The sequence below is a fragment of the Fulmarus glacialis genome, unplaced genomic scaffold (genome assembly GCF_000690835.1).
Source record: "Fulmarus glacialis isolate BGI_N327 unplaced genomic scaffold, ASM69083v1 scaffold6806, whole genome shotgun sequence".
Classification (NCBI taxonomy): domain Eukaryota; kingdom Metazoa; phylum Chordata; class Aves; order Procellariiformes; family Procellariidae; genus Fulmarus; species Fulmarus glacialis.
In genome coordinates, this window is record NW_009216135.1 from 16,170 (window position 1) to 37,251 (window position 21,082).

General features: G+C 45.1%; 1 protein-coding gene across 1 annotated transcript in view; it reads right to left on the reverse strand.

Moving 5' to 3' along the window:
- Positions 1-21,082, reverse strand: part of LOC104077810 (voltage-dependent calcium channel subunit alpha-2/delta-4-like) — a gene marked incomplete at both ends in the record, with an annotated part of 52,392 nt that overhangs the window by 14,842 nt on the left and 16,468 nt on the right. The window contains 8 exons of the mRNA XM_009579178.1: positions 583-657; positions 3,100-3,180; positions 4,509-4,586; positions 5,858-5,875; positions 7,694-7,827; positions 9,898-9,976; positions 11,056-11,169; positions 19,898-19,987. Of these exons, the coding sequence (XP_009577473.1) occupies positions 583-657; positions 3,100-3,180; positions 4,509-4,586; positions 5,858-5,875; positions 7,694-7,827; positions 9,898-9,976; positions 11,056-11,169; positions 19,898-19,987 (669 nt within the window). The remainder of the gene's footprint in view (positions 1-582; positions 658-3,099; positions 3,181-4,508; positions 4,587-5,857; positions 5,876-7,693; positions 7,828-9,897; positions 9,977-11,055; positions 11,170-19,897; positions 19,988-21,082) is intronic.

A 21,082-nucleotide genomic window follows, 5' to 3' on the forward strand; every position in this document is an offset into this window, starting at 1 on the left:
CAGATGCACAGTCTGGAGCTCCAGGTGGCACCATGAGGGAGAAACGTTGTCCTTGTGTCCACTCCCTCAAGTCCCAGAAGGTCTTTGCAGCCTACTGGTCTCTAAATTTTCTCTGACTTACAATGTTACTAAGATTTGTGGTACTGGACCCTGCTAACCTCAGATTCCCAAAATGTCCAACGCTACAGCTGCTGGGTATTATTACTGGGGTGCTACTCATGCTGAATCTTCTTGTAGGAGATAAACCTGAGCGAGGGGAATTGTTTCTTCAGCCTGGCAGTGAAACCTTGCATGGACGCAGATACACGTGCACCCACAGTACAGCGAGTGCACACAAATACAGACTTCACATGCAGTCTTATGGAGAACAGAGACAGGCAGGGTACCTTACACTTCATACACACGTGTGTACATATATACATCTATGCATGTGGAATTGATTTCTCTGGCCCTCATGCTCCTGGGTGCCTATATATCAGAGCCTGGTAACCTCAGCTCAATAAAATATGAGAAATCAGGAGCATCCCTGAAAGCCACTGTTTCCAAGTAAGCAAAGGTTCTCAAATTCACAGCTATACATACCAAAGGACGGAGGTCTGGATGAGAAAGGATGTAGCCATTGTTGGTGTTCAGAAAGGCGTATCCATGGACACCCAGCTGGAGAAAAAGGTATTAGAATAATTAGTGCTTTAGGTAGAAACACTGCTGTGTAATGGGTGCCACTGATACCCTGGTACTATCAATAATCAGAAATATTTTCCTTTTAAAGGTATTGACCAGCAGAAAATAGGGTCCATCCCAAACCATTTATCTCCGGATCTCTGGCTGCTCTGTCCGAGCAGGCTGACTATGCTTGGATGCACAAAAGGATGGGCAGGTAGTTGATTTTTGTACACATTCAGAAAAAGATGCCCTCCTAGAGTCTGATTGTCCTGGTGGACAATTACCACCCAGAGGCAGAATAAGCTCTCCCCAGCAGGCACAGCAGCGCTGCACATAAAATGGGCAAGAATGGGAAATGTTGTAAACAGTACAGAAGCAGCGGTGACAGGTCTATATGCCCATCACTACATATGCACAGCACTGAATGAACAAGTGAGTATGAACCTCACAGATGGCTTCCCTGGAAACCCGGTCAGTCTTCAGAGGAGCTCTGCATTATGTTTCAGTGTTGGCAAGACCAGACCTAGCCTAGGCCAATTGTTCAAGCCTGTAGTCTTAAAATGCTTTTTAAGGAATAGCATAATCTAACAAGAGCAGACACTGGCTGACCTGATCTGCGAGAGATTTCCGAGAGAGCAATTACTCAGATCAAGCCCATATATAATACAAATTCCAGCTAAACCCTGAGTTGCTAAAAACCTGCTGATAGCCTGCACTTGCCAAAACAAGAGGTGTCTCAAGGAAAACAAGAATGGCTAAGGTTTCTAACTTCAAAAAAATGTTGCAACTTTATATTCCTATAGAGACAATCCTGGAGGGATAACAATAGGGAAGTGGGGAGGTAAGTCATTTACAATCTGTCTGTGCCTTTTTGGAGGGAATGAATTCTGTATTTCACACATCCCAGATCAAAACTTTGGACTCTCTCTACGTGAAACAGTTTTTTGCAACGCGCACTGAGCTCAGCTCACCATGGCAAGAATGAATCCAAGACATTGGATCAGGACTACGGCGAACTTCCTTGTTGGCCTATTAAAGCTGAAATTTCCCGGCCCAGTAAGCGCGATCATAAATGTATGAGCTCTCAAGGGCTGTAACTCTAGAACTGGTCCTTTGTAACCCATATGCCAGGGAATTCAGGTTAAGGATCCTAGGTTTCCAAATTGGTCTGGAGTTGGAAGAGCTTCTGGGAAGTCGTGTCCTGCCTCTGATGTAAAGAAACCCATCAGATAATTTTCCCTCCTTCCCTGGCACTGCTTGGAGGAAAGGTCAGTGTCCCTCCTTGGCCCAGAAGAAAGATTATTGTGACAGATGGCCTTTGAGTGACATGGAGGGAGGAAGATGAAAAGGTATTAGTCTTATAGAGAAAATAAACATGTATAAAAATTGGAGATCCTAGACAAGGTTCCCCCAGACCCAAACCAGCTAGCTTTTGCATGCTGAGAGCATGCACCCCAACACTCATAGTTCCTGGGATGTCTGAAGGACCATTTCCTACAGCTGCATGTCCGTGGTCTGCCCTGCATCCATGTCTGGAAGCACAAATTCATAGCTTCTGACAGCACTTTCAGTCCTGTGAGGCTTCAGCAATCAGATTTTGGACAACTGCCTAACTGCTAGTAGTTGTCTGATAGTTATTTAAGAGAAACTGAACACTTGAAATAATGGCTCAAGTTGCCTGAATTCGTGGTCCTGAGATGTGCTTGCTGTCTCCTGATGTGCAGACTGATTGAACAAAAGGTCACCGCACAGAATTTACAGCAGAAACCAAACTAAACAGTGCACCTCTGGGGGGTTCCTATGGATGAACATTTTTTTTTAGATATATTGAACATAGAGCTAAGGAAAAGTTGTTGGACTAACAACTCTGGAGGGCAAATACTCTATCTAGGTACAGCACAAGTGAGTGAGAGCCAGCTTCCTGTACACTGTCCTGTCAAGAAATCTTCGTGCTGATCTGGAGAAAGGAACCTCTAGGCATGACAGAAAAGTTGGCTCTCCATAGCCCATTCAGTCCTCAGTTTTTCTGCTAAGAATATTGACAATGGAACTAGTTTATTTTTTGCCATCTGGCATGGCAACTTTTGTCCACTGGGAACTGGATATAAAACTTCAATTCTTCTGAGAGAGGCTGTCAGATCTGTATAATCTCTGAGGGATCTAGGTTGGTGAACATCAAGATGCAAAGGCTCTGTAACCTGTTGCCAGTCTAGTGGATCATCCAGTCCTTGTGTTTCTGAAGCAGCCTAAGAGCTTCTAGTAGTGAATGATTTCCCATGTGCTGTATAGAAACCACACATCACCACATCCAACATCTCTTGCTTTATGCTTATGGTTCTTCCTACAGGCAGAGGAATGATTTTTCAGTCACGCCCATGGAAGAATGACTAGTGACTTTGCTGTGCAAAATAACAAATTGCATTATCTCAGTCTTACCTTATATCGTGGAGCAAGTTTTAACAACTCCCTCAGTGGTACATCAGAGCCCACCACACCCAGGAGAATGCCATGAGATCGCTTAAAAACAAAGGAGAATCCATTTTCAGAAGCAAAACATTGGTAGCTTGCTACTTGAATACACATTATTGCCTTCCTACTAGTCTCTCACATGTTCTCTCTAGGCTTGTATGAATATATTCGTTCAAAACTAATTAACATACCTCAAAAAGTCTCAAGAAATTGTTCCAGTGTTTATGGAGAGGAACATTTCTACCCAATACTAGTCAGCATTTCTGACTATGATTTGGAAGTAACATAAAATCATGACAACAAGTTTTGAGGGCAAAACCCTGCATTCAGTATGCGTAAATAACGGTAAGGGTAAGGCAACCATGCAGAACAGCATGGATTGGTTGATAACTTGGGCCATCTAAACCAAACGTCAAATACAAAATTGTTAACCTAGGAAAAAGGAATGCAGGAAATCCCCAGGAAATGGGGAACAGGTTGTTTAATAAGCATCTGGGGAGCATGATGGAAAAATGACACATAGGCTCCCACTGCAGCGCTGTGCTAATACAGGTTAAGGCCAGCCTCAAGCAGAGAAGGCAGACAATTGTTTGTAGGACCTGGATGAAGAGTTTATCCCTTATTCAGCAATGGTAGGGTACTGTCCACCATTTTAAAAGGATGCGGAGAAACTAGAAATGGTATGGAAAAGAGTGTCTGAAGGGTTTCAAAATCCAGAGGAAATGCCCTTATCAAAGACACCTAAATTGTTCAACCTTTTTATCTTATCAAAAAATAGACAGGTTTGACTTTATTGCAGTGTGGAAGATGCTTCTCAGGAGAAGATACCAAAGGGTACAGGCTTTTTAATCTAGCAGAGAAAGCCATTACGGCAGGAAGGTGAGGCCAAACAAGTTGAAATTCAAATTTAGACACTAGTTTTTAACAGAGAGTGAGAAACCACAATGGAGAGCTCAGGGCTGGATGCCTTTCTTCAGTGACACTTTTGCCAAACACAGGTTATTGGGCTCACAAAGGACCGTCTATATGAAATGTAAAGGCCTGCAATAAAATGCACAGACTAGACAAGGTAATGATCTCTTCCAGCCTGAAACTTTATGGGTCTGTGAATTAGGCTAGGTTTGAAAATGGAAGGGATAAAACAGGGACAAGTATCATATTTAAGGGATATTTTGAAGAAATAACATTCAGAGGAAATGACAGACTATCATTTTGTCAGATAAATTATCAGCCACACATCCTGCCAGAGGTCTACCGCAGTCCCTAATGGCCAGCTTTTCTTTCAGAGACCCAGTGGCTTTAAAACCCCGCAAAGGTCCGCTGCATCCTTTCACCTCTGCTGGCTGGGAGCAGAGCGAAGCCCGCGTTGCACTCACCGTCTCGTTCTTTTTGCTGAAGACTGGCATAGCCACTGTTGTCATGAGCAACAGACTTTGAGCCTGAGATGCAAAGAGCTGCCACAGAACAACAAGCCGTGTGTTAGCAAATGCAATACCGCAGATAACCCAAACGAAAGGCACTGGAATTCCCAAGGACCCCAGATGTTGATTACAATTAGCCACCTCCTTGCCTCCCACACCCCTCTAAAAACAGATGGCAGCACTTTTCAATACTCTGTATCCAAGAGGATCGTGGGATGGATGCTTGCTCGTGTGGGGTGATGAGGATGGGATGAAAGCCAGTGAAATATGTTGAAGCAGGAGAAATTAAAGAGCTGTTTTAATGAAGAGACCGGAACCTATAGAAGTGGTGGCACAATTTATACCCACCATGCATCGGGAGCGTAGACATGAGCACTTATGCAACGAGTGTAAAAACCACCAACACAAGGAGCACAGAATAGAGAAAAGCAACACAAATATGAGCAAAATCACAAACAAGATGTCATCTATATTGCAAACACATGAATACCACGAATGAGAAACACCACAGGCAAATATTTAAAAGGCACAAATACACACAAAGCCTGCTTATATATACTTGTTACTATATATACTTAGGAAAAACAGAGACAAAATCATGATCCAAACAGATACAATGTGGTGAGCTATCTCTGCAGGGGATACAGGACATGCACGTGTAATGGGGTAACAGATGCTCCCAGTATTGCAGAAGACAGATGCTCTAAAAACACACACGAAAGGAGGTAAAACAGGCAAGGCACATGCAAAGGAGTCTCCCAAACATGCCTAGCTATCAAAAGGACCTAATCCCTCGATGCCAGTAGCATCCTCCTTCCATCTCTCATTTAGTCAAGTGGCAAGGCAAGAAATTACCTCCTGCCTCCATTACCGTACACGCTAGGAGCCACAAAGGAGCCAGTCAATAATTATGCAGTTGCTTGATGGAGATTTGAGCCTGGTATCTTGACTTACTGGTCTGGATGATTCTGTGTGGAAACTTCCCATTCACAGCAACACTCACACCAACACACAGCAAGTAAACTTTTCCGGCGCTTAATGGACATACGGAAAAAGAGATCCGGTGAACTAAGCTACAACACAACACAGACACCCCTACCTACTCTGAACCAACAGCACAGCACAGCTCTCCAGTACATCCAGCACTTCCTCTCCTCTTCTTGCCAGTGTCAGAGGGCTCCTTCAGTGCTGCAGCCCCCCCCCCCTCCAGATGTACAGGCCAGCTGTGGCTGTGGGCGCTGGCACTGACACACCAACTGGCACAAGGGAAACAGCACGCTCACAAAACACAGGGGTGCATTTACCTCCTCAGACTGTGGCAGCTAGTGAGAGACATGGATGAACAGATGAATGAATACATGAATGGAGGAATGAATCAAAGATGGGAGAGGTTGGGGCAGAGGAAGAGAATGGCAAGCCAAGCCAAGAGGCAAGAAAAGAGATGCAGCAAAAGAAGTGCGGTAAACAAATCCCTGTGGCTGCCTCGGGAAGTGTGACACCGTACACCAGTGCCAGGGGTGGCATGCCTGCTAATAGAATAAACTTGCTGGGTAGTTAGTAGCATTTCTGGAGGTTTTGCTTAGCACACTCAAGTACCATGTCCCCAGTTCTCACTTGGCACAGCTCCTGCACCAGAAGACATCCCCACATCATCCTCACAGAGCTAGCGTGCCACGGCTGCAGCCCCAATGGTCAGCCACAACACAGAGGTGGGGGACGGTCCCTTCCCACAAGAGTCTCCTGAGTATAACATCTATGCACCATGATGGTGCAAGCCTGGCTGCCTTGGAGGTATTTCTTGGGGTTTGTGTGGTCTTGACTCGAGCAGAGCATCGAGCACCGCTATGTTGACCCGGACTTCCACGTGAGCACAGCATCAAGCACCGCTATGTTGACCCGGACTTCCACGTTTCCTGATGCAAAGCTAAGCTCAGTACCCCTAGTTTTACTCCAGCTCAAAGAGTTCAGGTTTCTCACTGTGAATCTTAAACCCGAAAACTGTGGGTTCTCCCCAAAGCTGTGGCAGACACCCTAAGGCTGCTGCTGGCCAGACCAGAGCCAATAACTTCAGTCCCACAGTGGGATTGTGCACAGAAACATTCTCAATGTTTCTAGAAGATTTTTCCCCTCAGATAGGATAAACAGTCCTGAGACCTCAGGTTTGTTTCTGGAAGAGGGAAATCTGACTTCTGGTCAGCTCTAGCTGTCACAGTTATACAGACACTTCTCTGGGGTGAAGCGTGTAGAAAAAAAGCTTTACCTCCCTGAAAGCACAGAGAGCCCCAAAAGAAGGACTGTAACTTTCTCTTTCTGCAATATAAAAAGAGATGGAGGTGGAGATTGAGGAACATCTTCTATTTGGGGAAGTGCGGGGGAAGGCTCCTTCAGTGGTGGTCTACTCCTTTGTCCTTCCCTTCACTCCTTTGGATTTCAAAGCTGCCTTGGCAACACAACACCGTAATAGCACCTGCTCATGGTCCAAATGTCCTAAGTCTTCCCGTAGGGCAGGCCTGAGACAAAGCAAGGGGTTTTGGGAGTGCTGACTGCCTGGTCCTTTGCGATGTGTCCTTCACCCGCAGGGCTGAGCACAGGGCCGCTGCGGTGATGTTAGGTCTTGCTAGCTCAAGGGACGAAAGAGTGAGCCTGCTTCTCAAACTGAGATCTGTATCTCTGAGTGGCAAGCCGTATGCATTTGGCTACTGGGCTGGAGGAAATAAATCTCTGTGACCCTTATCCTGAGCTGTAAATATTCTTTCCTGTGAATAATCCTTTAGAAGGTAACCTGCTTTCACAGAAGCACTACTTAAGTCATGCTGTGCCTGTGTGATTAGTCCTGGGGTCCTGGGTCACTGCAGATTCAGACCTGAGTCTGCATACACATCTCAACTCCAGGAGTGAGCAGAAAAGAAATACTGTCTGTCTCAGCAGAGCCAGAGACCAGTATTTCTATCAATCAACCAACTCCTGGTTTTGCATAAATTTCAGAATTTTATTTAGATTCTGATACACATAAGATATTTAGATGGGAAGCTGGGACAAGTTATATGCCTAACATACAAGCTAGGTGTCTAACACCGTTGCCATTTTGGCCCACAGGCCCTACTGTTTGCTGACTAAAGACTTGTGCTGTAGGTCCTTACCGCACTGTCCATGTAGGCTTCAGTCCAAATAATGTCATGGTCGTGGTTGATGACCATGGGACGGCTGAGCACATGCAGGTACTCCATCACGTTCTCCTGGACATCCGCCAGTGTGGAGATCTGAGTGTAGTACCCTTCATGGAGAAACAGAGATGTGAGTCACTCTGCTAACGCATCTTCTGTATTTTTAAATGAGTGTCCGTGCAAAGCTAGAAAACTAGATGTCAAAGACTGTATCTGCCCAGATGGTTTATCTACTCTTTACAAAAAGTACCTTGACATGCCTTGTGTCCACAACTTCTGTGGACACATGTTTCTGTGGAAATCTAGATTTTCAAAGCACTGGCTCTGTTCTCTTCAAAATACTGGACCAATGCTCAGGACCAGAGTCTTGATATAACCAGAATCATGCCAAGCAGATGTAAAATGTTGCTTTGGGTCCTAGGCAAAACTGTCCACTAATCAGGCTGCCCTTGGTCCTGAAGGCCAAACATGCAAACAAAGTATTCCACCAGGCTACCAACTTACCCTGCCCAATTTTGTATTAAAACTGCCAACTTCTCTTCCAGATTTTTTCCAGCACTCTCCTCTTCAGTCTGCCTAGCTTTACACCCAAGGATGGTGACTACTTCCATCTAGCCATTGGAAGCAGTACACAAAAGTGCAAGTTACCTACTTCCAGAGCTTTGTCCCTGCAGACGGACCCAATAACAGTCTAACACTACAAGAAAGAGTACCGGGGAAGAATGTTTTCAAGTTATCAAAAGGTCGTCAAAAGTAGCTGCTTAAGCGGTTATAAATGCTAACAGAGTGTAATGTCACGAGGACTCTTGTCCTGCTTCTCACCACATGGAACAGATTGGTTGTACTTGGCGTAGGACGGAGTATGTCAGATAGATGGAAAACTTTTGTTATCACTAGGGAAACACTGCCATGTGAAAGGGCTCATGATCTGATAAGCTTTGTGGTGTGGAAACAGATTTAGTGTGCTTGAAAACAAGGACTACAAGAGCTATACAATGTGTTGAAACAGAAGAGCCAAAATCAGCGAGCCTTCTGCAGACCTCAAGTCTGGTAAGTGAGAATTCAAGTGCAAAGAGCATATTTTTGTTCTCCGTTTGGTTATTCAGGAGAATCCATTCTCACATTTTATGGTGAACCAACAGCACCATGAATTCCCTGTCACTAATCTTATGGCTGAATATGCAATCTGAAATCCAGGTTTTTGTTTCACCTAACAAAACCTAAAAATGTTACGAGTGATTCATAGTGCTAATAGACGAACATTTGAGCCTTGAACATCCCCAGCTCACAACTCACATTCTGCAAGCCAGCAACTCGTCTGTCAATTATTTTCAGTAGCAAACGCACCCATGCATTTGATAGTCTGTTGGAGCCACTGCTCAGCCAGGAAAAGAGTCGATATACCTAGCTTGTCAGCCCTCAACTTCAGTCTTTTCTTCCTTTCCCTGTTTAAGAAGGATACTGATGTAGCAAGCATTGCTGACTGTCTCCAGACACACTGAGGCCAAGTCATGCCCAAACAGGGAAGACTTTTTTTTCCTCTCTTCCTTTACCCTTGCAGACTCTTATAGGGCTAACTGGACTTTTTAACTGGCCCCAAATGCATAGAGGTGACTCACCTACTCTGAATGGATTTTCCCATTCATGCCATTTCATGCCAGCTAGAGAGAATATTGGTTTTGGAGTGGGATTAACAAGATATTCTGGTACCTCAGTGAAACCACTGGGACACAAAGAATTTGGCCAGGATATAGGGTTAACCTGCAGATCTTGTGAAAAATGCTGTAAAATCTTTAAAGAAGAGATGTCTGTTTTACATCTCAGCCAAATGATGTCAGGCTTTCTGGTAGAGGTTTAGACAGATTGTCAAAAGCCAGCAACTGGGACACAGTAAGCACAGGGACTTAGGTGGACTACAGCCAGCGTGAATCTCGGTCATAGTGTCCCTTGGCACCGTGACAGGAAAATGTGGTGGCTCAGCACGGAGGACTTGTGTTAGTTGGACACAGGCACACTTCATGTGGACTAGCAGGGTCTGCTTTTTCCATAGGTCGTCTTCCAGCCAAGGGCTCATGGGCCCCAGCTGTAGTGGGGAAGACTTAGAGGGGTCCAGGGCCCCGTGGCTGCAGCCCGCGTGTGATGTGTGTGTTTGGGGATGGGGAACCATTCCCACACGGCACCTTTGTTATTGCAGGCGATCCATTTCACGTTGGGGGCAAAAGTGACCTCCCGTCCAATGAGGTAAGTGAAAACCCGGACCTGGGAACAAGAAGGCAAAGACAGAAGGATTAGGCTGTATTGTGCTACCAAATCCAAATGGCCGAGGTTTGGCATCCTGCTATACACTGGTGCGAATGCCTGTTTGTGGTGCATAGCAATAGCTCTGCCTTCACACAGAGACAGGAGCCTCTTGCTCCATTTGTTTCACATTTTGTGGGCTGGAACTTCATTTCCAATTACAATAAGCCCAGAAAGCCAAGTAGCACCCGGGATCATCTGAATAACAAGGCAGAATTGCAAATTCTGTTTGATTTTATGATAGCAGCTCTGCCAGGCACTCAGCAACCACATGCAGAGAAGTTTATAGCTCACAGGAATCCTTTACCCTGGGGAACAGCTGGCCGCATGAATCATTTAGAGAAAGCTTCACCATTTCTCTTGTGTTTGACCAACAACAAAAGAGCCGAACCTGAAATAAACTGCTTTAACAGCCCCGTGCTCTGGTCTCTCAGTAGCCTGCTTCTCTCCCTTCGTGCATTGCTTCTAGCTGGGATGAGGTAAACAAATAAATCAGGAAAATCAGGAGGGTTTAGGATTAGCCGTAGTCTACTCCACTTTTATAGTCTGCTCTGCTAGTACAAGCCTGTAATCACAGACTTCAAAGTAAATAGGGCTGGAAGGCACCTAGAGAGGTTGTCTGGGCCAATCCCCTGCCCACCATAATAACTGGTAATAGCCAAACAAGACCAATTATAAACAACCCTGGATGGGATTAAAATTATTTGCAAAAGTTTTTTTGTTATTTTAAAATACTCAGCTCAGTCTTTATCATCTTATCAGGAGAACGTTTTGATTGCCCACACTTTCAGAAGATGAAGTATGCGAAAAAAAATCTTCACTGACTTACAGATATCCATTTGTGATCCTACCACCTCTAAAATCACTGCAGCCAGCTCCTGCCTGGCTGCTTTGTTTTGTGTTTACAGTGGGATGCACGTGGGTATTGGAGGATGTGAATGCTCTGCTCTGCCCGTCGTTCTGGCTCATGCTCTTCTATTCCCACTGTAGCAGGATAGCACCTTTCCTCGCTCTTTCTAATTATCGCTTCCCAGACAAACCTTCCGATCTGGCCAGTTGTATTTTTCAAACACAGCTTCATAATCCTCCACTGCTCCGTCTGTGATCAGCATGATAGCTTGGTTACACAAGCCTCCTTGACCGGCGTCTCTGAACTACAAACAGAGAGGAAGAGCATTAGTTATCTCAGCACAGGCTGTTTCTGTGTAATTGCAGCGTATTTATTCATGATGGCCAGATCCTGACGACTTCTTGCAAATCTCACACTGTGCTCAGAAAGAACTCTGCTTAAATAAGGGCTGTGTTTGTATAATGCATATTTTTTTTTTATTTATACAGCCCTTCCTAGCACATGTGGACACAGGAGGCTTTACTGAAGTAAAATAATAAGGAGAAAATAAGTGCTGTGGAGGGTGTGATTCCCTGCTGCCTCACGTCTTGCACAGTCGCATTCGTTTATGCAAAATGACTATAGACTGACCATAAACACTGCAATTCTGATTTGACAGCAATAACTGTCACTTTTTATGACAGAAAATGTGAGAGGAGGGGGAAATCAGACTCATTATTTCAGGGTAAATCCATCAGTCTGCCAAAAAAGAGCAGAGGAAGGCAGGAGCACATGAAAAGAGAAGACTACTGCCATCAGAGCTGAAATAGGTTATGAATGTGCCAGACAGAAAGGCCGTACACTGTAATGACAGATGATCTGTTATCTGTGCGTAAGTGATATTTAGGGTAGAGTGGAAGTATGCTGGGACTCTGGTACAAACGCTGACGTGCTCCCAAGGACACACGGAGAGGTGTTGAACGGGCGTGCTCCTGCAGCCAAGCCAGACCCTGCCTGTTCGGCTGGGAAGACCGGCCTTCGAATGCCGCCCATCTAGCGCTCCTGCATGCAGAGCCATTTGCCTCTCATGCCCTCAGGTACACCGGCTCTAGAGAACCAAGTGCCTTATGCAGCACCAACACAGGTGTTGAATTAGCAGTCACCAGAGGAGGTAACAGAGGACACCAAGGCACAAAAATGAGCAGCTACTTTGCTGCAGCCCCTAGCTCAGTGTCAGTATGCACTTCTCCTTGCACAGCATTGCACCGCTTCTATGCTCTGAGCAAGGAAAAGTCTAATCAATGAAGGCGGATACAGAAACTGGTGCAGAGTAAAAAAATATGGAATGAGGAAGATATGACAACTCTGCACAAGAGATTAATGAGGGGCAATGGCATGAGATGGAGAGCGTACAGGAGACTAATGGAAGGATGACCAAGGTTATATCAAACACAGCAGCAATTTTAAACTGGAGAGGGTAGTTATATCTTATAAATGAGGAAAAAGGTATCCAAGTGGCAAGACTAATTGCATAAAACAAAAGCAAGCACCGGATGGGAGAACAAGAGCACAGGGTGTGAACTGGGACTTTTTGGATGTTTTAGGGTTCAATTCACAAGTCCCTTCTGGTTTGTTAATGCTATGCTAGGACAGAAAACAAATGTCCAACCAAATGTCCACCCAACCAACACGGATGGTACTGTGGTTCCACTGCTGATTAACATCATGACCATCGATACCTGGAAGCCAGCTCCAAGTCCGGATTTCCCCAATCATTTCACCGCTCCTACAATTACCTCTGTGATTGTCCCTTATTATGAAATTACCAGGTTCAGTGCTGGTATCATATCACCATAATGTCTTTTTCCACCACCATTTATGTCATCAGTCCTGCCTCCTTCAACATTACTCTTAGTATCGCTGAAGTACCTGTTACTCTACGGCAGTAAGTATGGATTCAACAGCTTCTGAATGACCACTCGTATGAACCCACCTCTCCCTGTTTCATGATAATCCATTACTTGTATCACTGACCAGAGTCGACACAGATGATCATGAGAGAGAAGGGTGATGTAATAGGGTCATTTCTAACTAGCTGTTCTCAGGCAAAACGTCCATGTGAATTACTGAATCGGGATGAGGTGGTTGGGCATGCTCCTTCACTTTCATATCACCAGAGCAGCAGATTCAGATAGGAGACAGACTGTAGCTCTGCTGCTGTGGTCATGCCAACCCAGCAGTGGGGATCTCCCATATCTTTCTCTACAGTGTCCCCAAGGTCTGACATTTCCAGTGGTCCAAAAAGCTTCTACACCTTGTACCATGGAAAAAACCATCAGTACCAGCTACAGGGTAATTGGAGCTCCAGGAGGGGTCAGAGCACACTTGCCCCCTGCTCAGCAAGGAGACTCGGGGCAAAGGCTGAGGGTACACAACAGGAACAAGCACAGGATGCTCTTGGGTGCAAACGAAAGGGGAAAACAGTTGACAGCCGCATGGGATTCTGCTGCAGGCCATCAGGTAGGAAAAAGGCAAGGAGTCTCAAGTGAACTATTCCTAGGACAGAGGTCGACTGCGTGCAGATTAGCAGAGAGAACGGCTAGTGTGAGCGTCCAGTAGGGAGGCATAGGGTTACGATGGTGTGGGAGATGCTGCCAGAATGAGGTTCAGATCACAGATATGTGAACCTTGTAGTTAGGAAAGCAGCTTATTCCAGACTGTTGCAATCTACAACATGTTTTGTTTAGACGATTATTAAATTAACACTTAATTAAGGTCACCCACCATTTCATCAAACTACTTAAGACATCTCTTTATGTAGCTTACTTCAGACCTCATAATACTGAGATACCGAGAAATTAGATGCTGTATCAGAACCAGCAATCTCCTAATTACAGGAGTAGATGATATTTTCAACAGGGAAAATGAGATCATCAGTGTCATAGAAATAGAGATTAAAAAGACAGATTTAGAAAACAAATGAACAAGAGGTAATCCCTGATTTTTAGGTCCTTTTGTGGCTGGCTGCAGCTGTAGCAAATGATCTGACAGCATTCATATCAAGCTCGGAGCATAATTCCCTGCTTTGACTGAAGTCTCAGGAGCGTGAAAGAAGGGTAGATGAGGAACAAGATGTCCACAGAACAGATGTCTGAAGAGATGTGGGCTAGAGCTGCGGTCGGTGAATGAGGCACGGAGCTACGTATTCTCCTGCATAACTTTGGTCACGTTGCCAGGAGTAACAGGCATGATCTAATTAATTCAGGGTCATAGTCTCTTGTACTCCCTTGTTTGCTCATTGCTATTTACTTTGCAGTTGTAGCGTGGCACAGAGTTACTAGTGAAGCAATAGGAACATCAGCATAGCTCAGTGATGCGCAGGCACGCATACTGATTATATACACATCTGGCCAGATGACTGAGCAGCCCCTCTCCATCTCCTCCTGCCGCATTCTTATGTGGACCTGCCTCCAGAGTGGGCTCCGGAATTACTGAAAATTCAAACACAGTGGAAAGTGTCCCATGGTTAGAAAACTAGCAGTAGAGAAGGAAACAGAAAGCCAGTGAAGAAGAAACGAAAGATGGCATTAAGCAAAAAGGCATAAACTGGTAAACAGGAAATCCTGAGCTTTGCGTATCCTGAAAAATATGCTGCAGAATCCAGGTCCATAAAAATGCGAGTGGAATCAAGAAAAGATTTATAAACATTCAGAGAAGAAGCAAGAAAGGGAATAAAAAGAGTATGTTGCCAGATGATAAAAACCAGAGGGAAATGGTCAGGCAGAGATGCTTTATAGCCTCCATACTTCATCATCAAAAGGACAATATTGTAATGGCAGGGTACACGCTGAAGTGATAAGAAACAAAGAAAAGAATGAATGAATTACAGGCAGGGTCAGAAAGTGGTAGGGTTAAAGAAAAAGTTAATTGAAAGCATTTGAATAATCTGTGCTCAGCAGGAAAGGTGTTGCTGAACTATTTGCCTCATGGGCTGAGACCTGACTGGGACTGTATGAGATCCCAAAGGACGAAGAGGGAATCAACAGAAAACATATGTTATAAGAAGGAAGGAAACGAGATGGGTAAATTGTCCTTAAACATCTAGCACGTTACTAGAAAAATTAGTAACACAGGCCTCTTGTGAGTGTGCAAGTGAAATGTTTCCTCACACGGGTGGGGCATAAGAGGCCACAAACTCCTTTGATTACTCACATCAGCAGATGGGTTCATTCTTTTTATGACACCAGTTTGCTCAAGTTACACAGAATTTTACGTCTCAGTGAAATCCAGTTAGTTACCAGTTTCACCATTTTTTTTAACCTATCGCCATTTTGGAGTGATTAACCTCAAAATTTATGTAATTTCTGAGTTCAGCAGTGAGTCAAGGCACCGTTAAACCAGCTTGGTGTTAAGAGGAGACATCCTTCCAAGGTGGATTCAGAGAGCAGAACTTGGCTTCCACAGGGTCAGAAAAACATCAGTTTTCAAAATACCTACTTACTCTGAGCGGATCCTGAGAAAGGAGGACCCATAAGAGTCACAGATTTTGTACTCTCTAATCCTAAAAGATTCATATATAACAAATATATGAACATATATAAGTATGACTCTTTTAGGATTAGGGATGTGTGTTTGCATATGTATATATGTACACACATATATTTGGCACGTCTATAAAAATATATAAATATCTTTACAATTGATGTACATTGGAAAGGATAGTCAGGGGCTCAAATACTGAGCAGGAGGCTGAACACAGGCTGGAGAGGAATATCGCAGAGGCAGATCAGCTGGATAGGAATTAACAATGTGACAGCATCTGAAGAAACGTAGCTGTTGTCTTACGTTGTGTTAAGAGGACTGTGGTGTGTAAAACAAGGAAGGTAATTATTCTGCTCCGCTTAGCACTTGATAGCTCTCAGCTGCAGCACTTACATACTGGTGGGAGGATGGTGTTTCAGGGAAGGCAGGCAGCCTGGAAGCAGCCGTGAGCAGGGCAGCGGCCAGAACAAAGGGGTATAAATCCTACAGGAAGAGGACGAGACGACAAGATGTGCCAAGCTTGTTGAAACAAAGAAGAGAAGATGGCAGTGAGATAGACTAAAACTTGATAAACAAGAAAAGAGCTCGAAAGATAGCACTTGACAGTAAGAATTTTGAAGCACTTTATAAATGTATGCTTAAGACCCTGGTTTCCCTGGGATGCATATTTTAGTGAAACCACTTGGTGTGTGGCTAAATTGAAGTAGAGAGTTTAAGTGGTTTATTGAGCATGGCAGAGAGAAGCAGGGGACGCTCTGGCTAACTGTTCTCCTGAAGCTGTTCTGCAAATTGCATCACAGATTAAAATATGCCCTGTTTACCCCAAAACATAATGGAGGAAAACAAAGACGGTGAGAGATCGTGCTCTTCTTCAACCCCTTTCTGCTACTCATACCTCATTGAGTAGGTGTCGACTGGGCTATTAATTCTACGAGCAATTGGACTGAGGAAAATTACCAGGGAAATTTTGCAGTCACTTTCATTATAGATATTATTACTGGTTGTCTATTGTAATCAGCAAAGCCTGTTTCATCAGTGTGATGTAGCAATTTTCATTTTCATTCTCTTGCGTATGCTCCTGTGAACAATAACAGGACAGCCTGTGAGGAATGGCTACGATTACAAGCTGAGAATGTGAATTTTGTCTGATGGGAAGGGGGTGGCTAATTCCACCAAAGCTCCCCCTTCTCCTGCCTGCATGGCTGCAGCAGCACAGATTTGTTTCAGGGCATACTGATGGAAACCCCTTTCCTCCCCTATTACTGAAAGAGATCTAAGCAGCTCTAAGAGAAGATTTCAGAGAGTCCTTAAAGCATAGGAGCACTTGGCAGGTGGTACCCTTTTGCCTTAAACTGTGGTACTTGCAGAGCCTGGGGTCCTCCAGCTGGTGATATCAAGGCAGTCTCTAGATGAGCCCTTACCAGGGAAGCTACATTTTGGGGAAGGCTGCTGCAGGACAACACACGTGTTTCTACGCTTGCATGCCTGTGTATGTGCAGCTTCTGGCGCAGCCACGTGTGCGCTGAGACACAACCTCTGTCTCTTCTGAATGTCACCAGGCAGACAGGAATCCTGGGGTGAAACTGCAAAGTGACTTGCAGGAGGTCCTGCAGGCCTCCTGCTGCAAGTGCAGCCATCCCACAGCTGGCTGCCAACAAGGCTCCCAGCTGATGGCTTCAGTGACCTTGGACTGAGGTCCCATTTTGCTAAAGAGGCGGCAATCATGGTCCATGCTACAGTGAATGACGCTGCGAGAAAGCTGCGACCAGTGTTACTGGGAAAGGAAATCTGGGTGGAAGAGATATATAGCCCTCTTTCACACCTTTCTTTGATGACAAAGTTACTGTTTCTGAACTCCTGTTTCATGGACAGCAGTTTCCAAGATGCAGAGAAGTGTGACACCAGCAGTCACTGAGACAACAGCCACCTTTCCTCATCTGCAGATGCTCAAAGGAAAGATGCTCAAATGCCTGAGTCAGTTGTCCTCTCCCCAGGTCTGAGGTGAGAACGAAAAGCCTGAGGGAAGCAGCACCTCACCTTGCGAGTGAGTAACATCAGAAGGTTTTATGACCACTGGGTGCTGTACTAAGAGCAATCTCAGAGCTGTTTTGCGCTCATTAGCCAAGGGACAATCAGCAAGGATCAAGATAAGTGATGACAGTTGCTGATGCAGACAGTTCACTGCATTTTTGATGCTAAATAGAGAGGAAAAATATTTTCTCTACCTGACAGAGTTTCTTGTCTATTACTGCAGTGGAGTTACGTTAGTCCACTGGGCTGCATGGACATCACTCTCTCTCTGGAAGCATTTTTGGTCCAGCTATGTCAGCGGATGACAGTTTTTTCTGTCTCAGCTGTTCCACTATGTACCTTCCATTTCCCATGGACATGCCTGGCTCAAAGTATGCAGGGTTTTATAAAGGTCTGTCCTGGCTGGGATAGAGTTAAATTTCTTCCCAGTGCTGTGTTTTGGATTTAGTATGAGAAGAATGTTGATAACACGCTGATGTTTTTAGCTGTTGCTAAGTAGTCTACTAGTCCAGGACTTCTCAGCTTCTCATGCTCTGCCAGGTGCACAAGAAGCTGGGAGGGAGCATAGCCAGGACAGCTAACCCAACTGGCCAACAGGGTATTCCATACAATATGATGTCATGCTCAGTATATAAATAGGAGGTGTGGTCCAGGAAGTAGTGATCACTGCTTGGGTTATCAGTCAGTGGGTGGTGAGCAATTGCATTGTGCATCACTCATTTTGTATATTATACCATTATTATTATTATTGTTATTATTATTCCTTCCTTTTCTGTTCTATTAAACTGTCTTTATCTCAATCCATGAATTTTACTTTTTTTTTTTCCGGATTCTCTCTCCCATCCCACTGCGGGGGTGGGGGCGGAGTGAGTGAGTGGCTGTGTAGTGTTTGGCTGCCTGCTGGGTTAAACCACAACAAGGTCCTGCCTCCTGGAGTCTTGAGGATTGTGTAGTCTAGTACGTGAGCCATGCCTGCCAGAAAGGAGGTGTGAGGTCTCCTCATTGGTGGAACCAGACCAGTTTTGGTGTCTGTGCCTGGCATGACCAGCTGCTATTTCAGCTGGGGCAAGCAGGCTTTCTTTAGGGTTACGCTCCATTATTCTCCATTGAGACCTTCAAAGCTGTGCTGGTTGGGAGAGTCTGCAGTTGTACTGCATTGGGCTTCTTTAATCTGTTGTCACTGTACATAACCAGTGCTACATTAGATATAAAGAAATCATTTTTCCTCTCGTGGAAAAATTGTTTAAATATTCTGATTTATACAATGCAGGCCTATATAGGCTCTGGATCTTTGGTTTTAAAGATAAAGTTAATTTTGTCATAAAGTGCAAGGATACATGTAGATAAACCTAGGAGGCATCTAGTCCATGTAATTGTTCTGGGTTTATATCATTACTGCTTCCCTGGTCATCTCAGTAACCATCTTTCTTCAAAGATGTTGAACCATTACTACTAGGAGTGCTGCCAGCCCATTACTGCAATGCCAAGGCTACACCACACTCTTCTCAGGTCGCCATTAAAACCATTATGCTTCTATTACCACGGACAAGTCAGCTCAGCTACCACCATCCCTGGGTTCAACTCTGATCATGCTTGCACTGGCATAAATTAGGAACAGCACTATCATAGCCAATAAATTTAAACTTTCAGTTTGTAAAATAAGTAAGAGTGGAGAATCCTTCCCAGGGTGTCCATACCTCTAGCACACTACCTTTAACATCAATGCCGTCATTATGGCCACTGGCATCATACTGTGTACACATTTTTGTCAGCACCAAAGGCATTGGCGTCTTTAGGCCAACCCCGCTATAGACAGTGCCATGAGGAGATGGGGGTGTTCAGGTGGTTCTTGGTCCTTTTTTTGTTAACATTCTTTAAGAAACAGAGTTAAGTCATATGTTTACCTCCAGGCTACTGAAGACCCAATTGTTCACATAAGGCAATGAATCATTTACGATTCTTATCACAGGACATGATCAGACTGACTGATTAATTCTCCTGTAGCTGTGATTTCTTCCCCAAGCACTGATACTTAGCAAAGTGACATTGAAATAAATCTGAAGCCTGAGAATAATCTTTCATGTCTTCATCATCATCTACTTACCAAGGCTCACTAATAACATTACTTATGACCAGAATTGTTGCCCTCAGCTAAGTTTTATTGCAACTATCTGTAACCGAGATGCCTGGGCGATGCCCAGTTGTGGGGCTGATTAAGGAAACACTCATGAGGCCACAGCCTTGCTGGCTCCTGATCCTCCTGGGCAGTGATTGGCAGCCCCAGGGCATCACGCACAAACCATCACCTCCCCAAAGCTGGGCCACCCCCGCACACTGCTTGTTGCAAATCTGGGGCCCGTGAGATCAGCTCATATCACCTCCCCCCTGTGAGGGATATACTGTCATTAGATGTAGAGGGGAAAGTAGGGGTGGGCAGGGACACTTGTGCCCGACGCAAGCATCGGCACTGACTCTCTCACCTCCCTCAGGATTTTGAAGGACTCTGTCAAAGCCTTGTTCACAGTCCCCACTCCTTTTGCCTGCAGTTCATCCACCAGCTGCTTGAAGTGCTGGCAAGAAGAGAGGGAAAAAGACAGCAATGAGTTGCAGGCAGGGTGCTCCCTTCGACCCTTCGGGGAGGAAAGGGTAACCTGGAAAAGTCTCTGCCATTGGGCTCCTGATCCTTCACCGCTGCTGGCAGGGCAGTGCAGCACCGTGATGGATGGAGGTGGGGAAGTCCTCCATTGGCCTCTCCATTGGCAGTGCCATCATGTTGCACCACGCAGCCATGGCAGGACTGCATTTCTCAGCCTCTGGGCTGTGAACAATTGGCAGTCCATGAAACATCATACAAGGGAAAAAACTATTAGAACTTGGACTTTCCCTTATCCACCCCTTCAGGAAAACACATTTCTGTGCATGCAAGAGCAACAGGGTTGGGAAAAAGAAAAAATTTGAATGCTTGTTTACTACTTAAGAAGCATTGATATGGTTGTAAATGAAACCTTCAGAGAGTGCTCTCCGCAAGATAGTGTCCAAAAGGCTTGGAGTCCTTTGGGAAACACTGCAGGAGACATCACTACTACTTAAGAGGCATTGATCTGGTTGTAAATGAAACCCTCAGAGAGTGCTCTCCACAAGATAGTGTCCAAAAGGCTTGGGGTCCTTTGGGAAACACTGCAGGAGACATCACCCTCTGGAGTCATACTCTGTGACCCAGGGCTAACCTGGGAAAGAAATTTGGAGAGAAATCTGCTTGCTGAAGACATGGAGGGATGTGCTACCTCTGTGGTATTCATATGGAGAGAAAAAGGAAGAAAAAAAACCAGTAAGAGCTAAAAATACAAGTCAGTCCAGAGGGTGTTGGAGCAGCCGCAAGCAGGCTGACCACCTTGGGGCTGCTGAGACCTCCTGGATCAAAGCAGCAAAACCCCTCATCGGAGAAAGCTTGCTGGCAGTCCACCCTGGTGAAGGATCAGGCCAAGCTGAGAACGTATTCACCAGGAAAGGGCTGATTTTTCTCCTTTCTGAGGGCTGAGGATGTGGAGTTTCAAAGATGGAGAACCTTTGCCCTCTGCACGCTGTTTTTCCACAGCAGTCTAGGCCAGGTCCACTCATGTCTCCGGCAGTGGTGGTGCCGAGTCTGTTGTGACACAGGGAGGCTG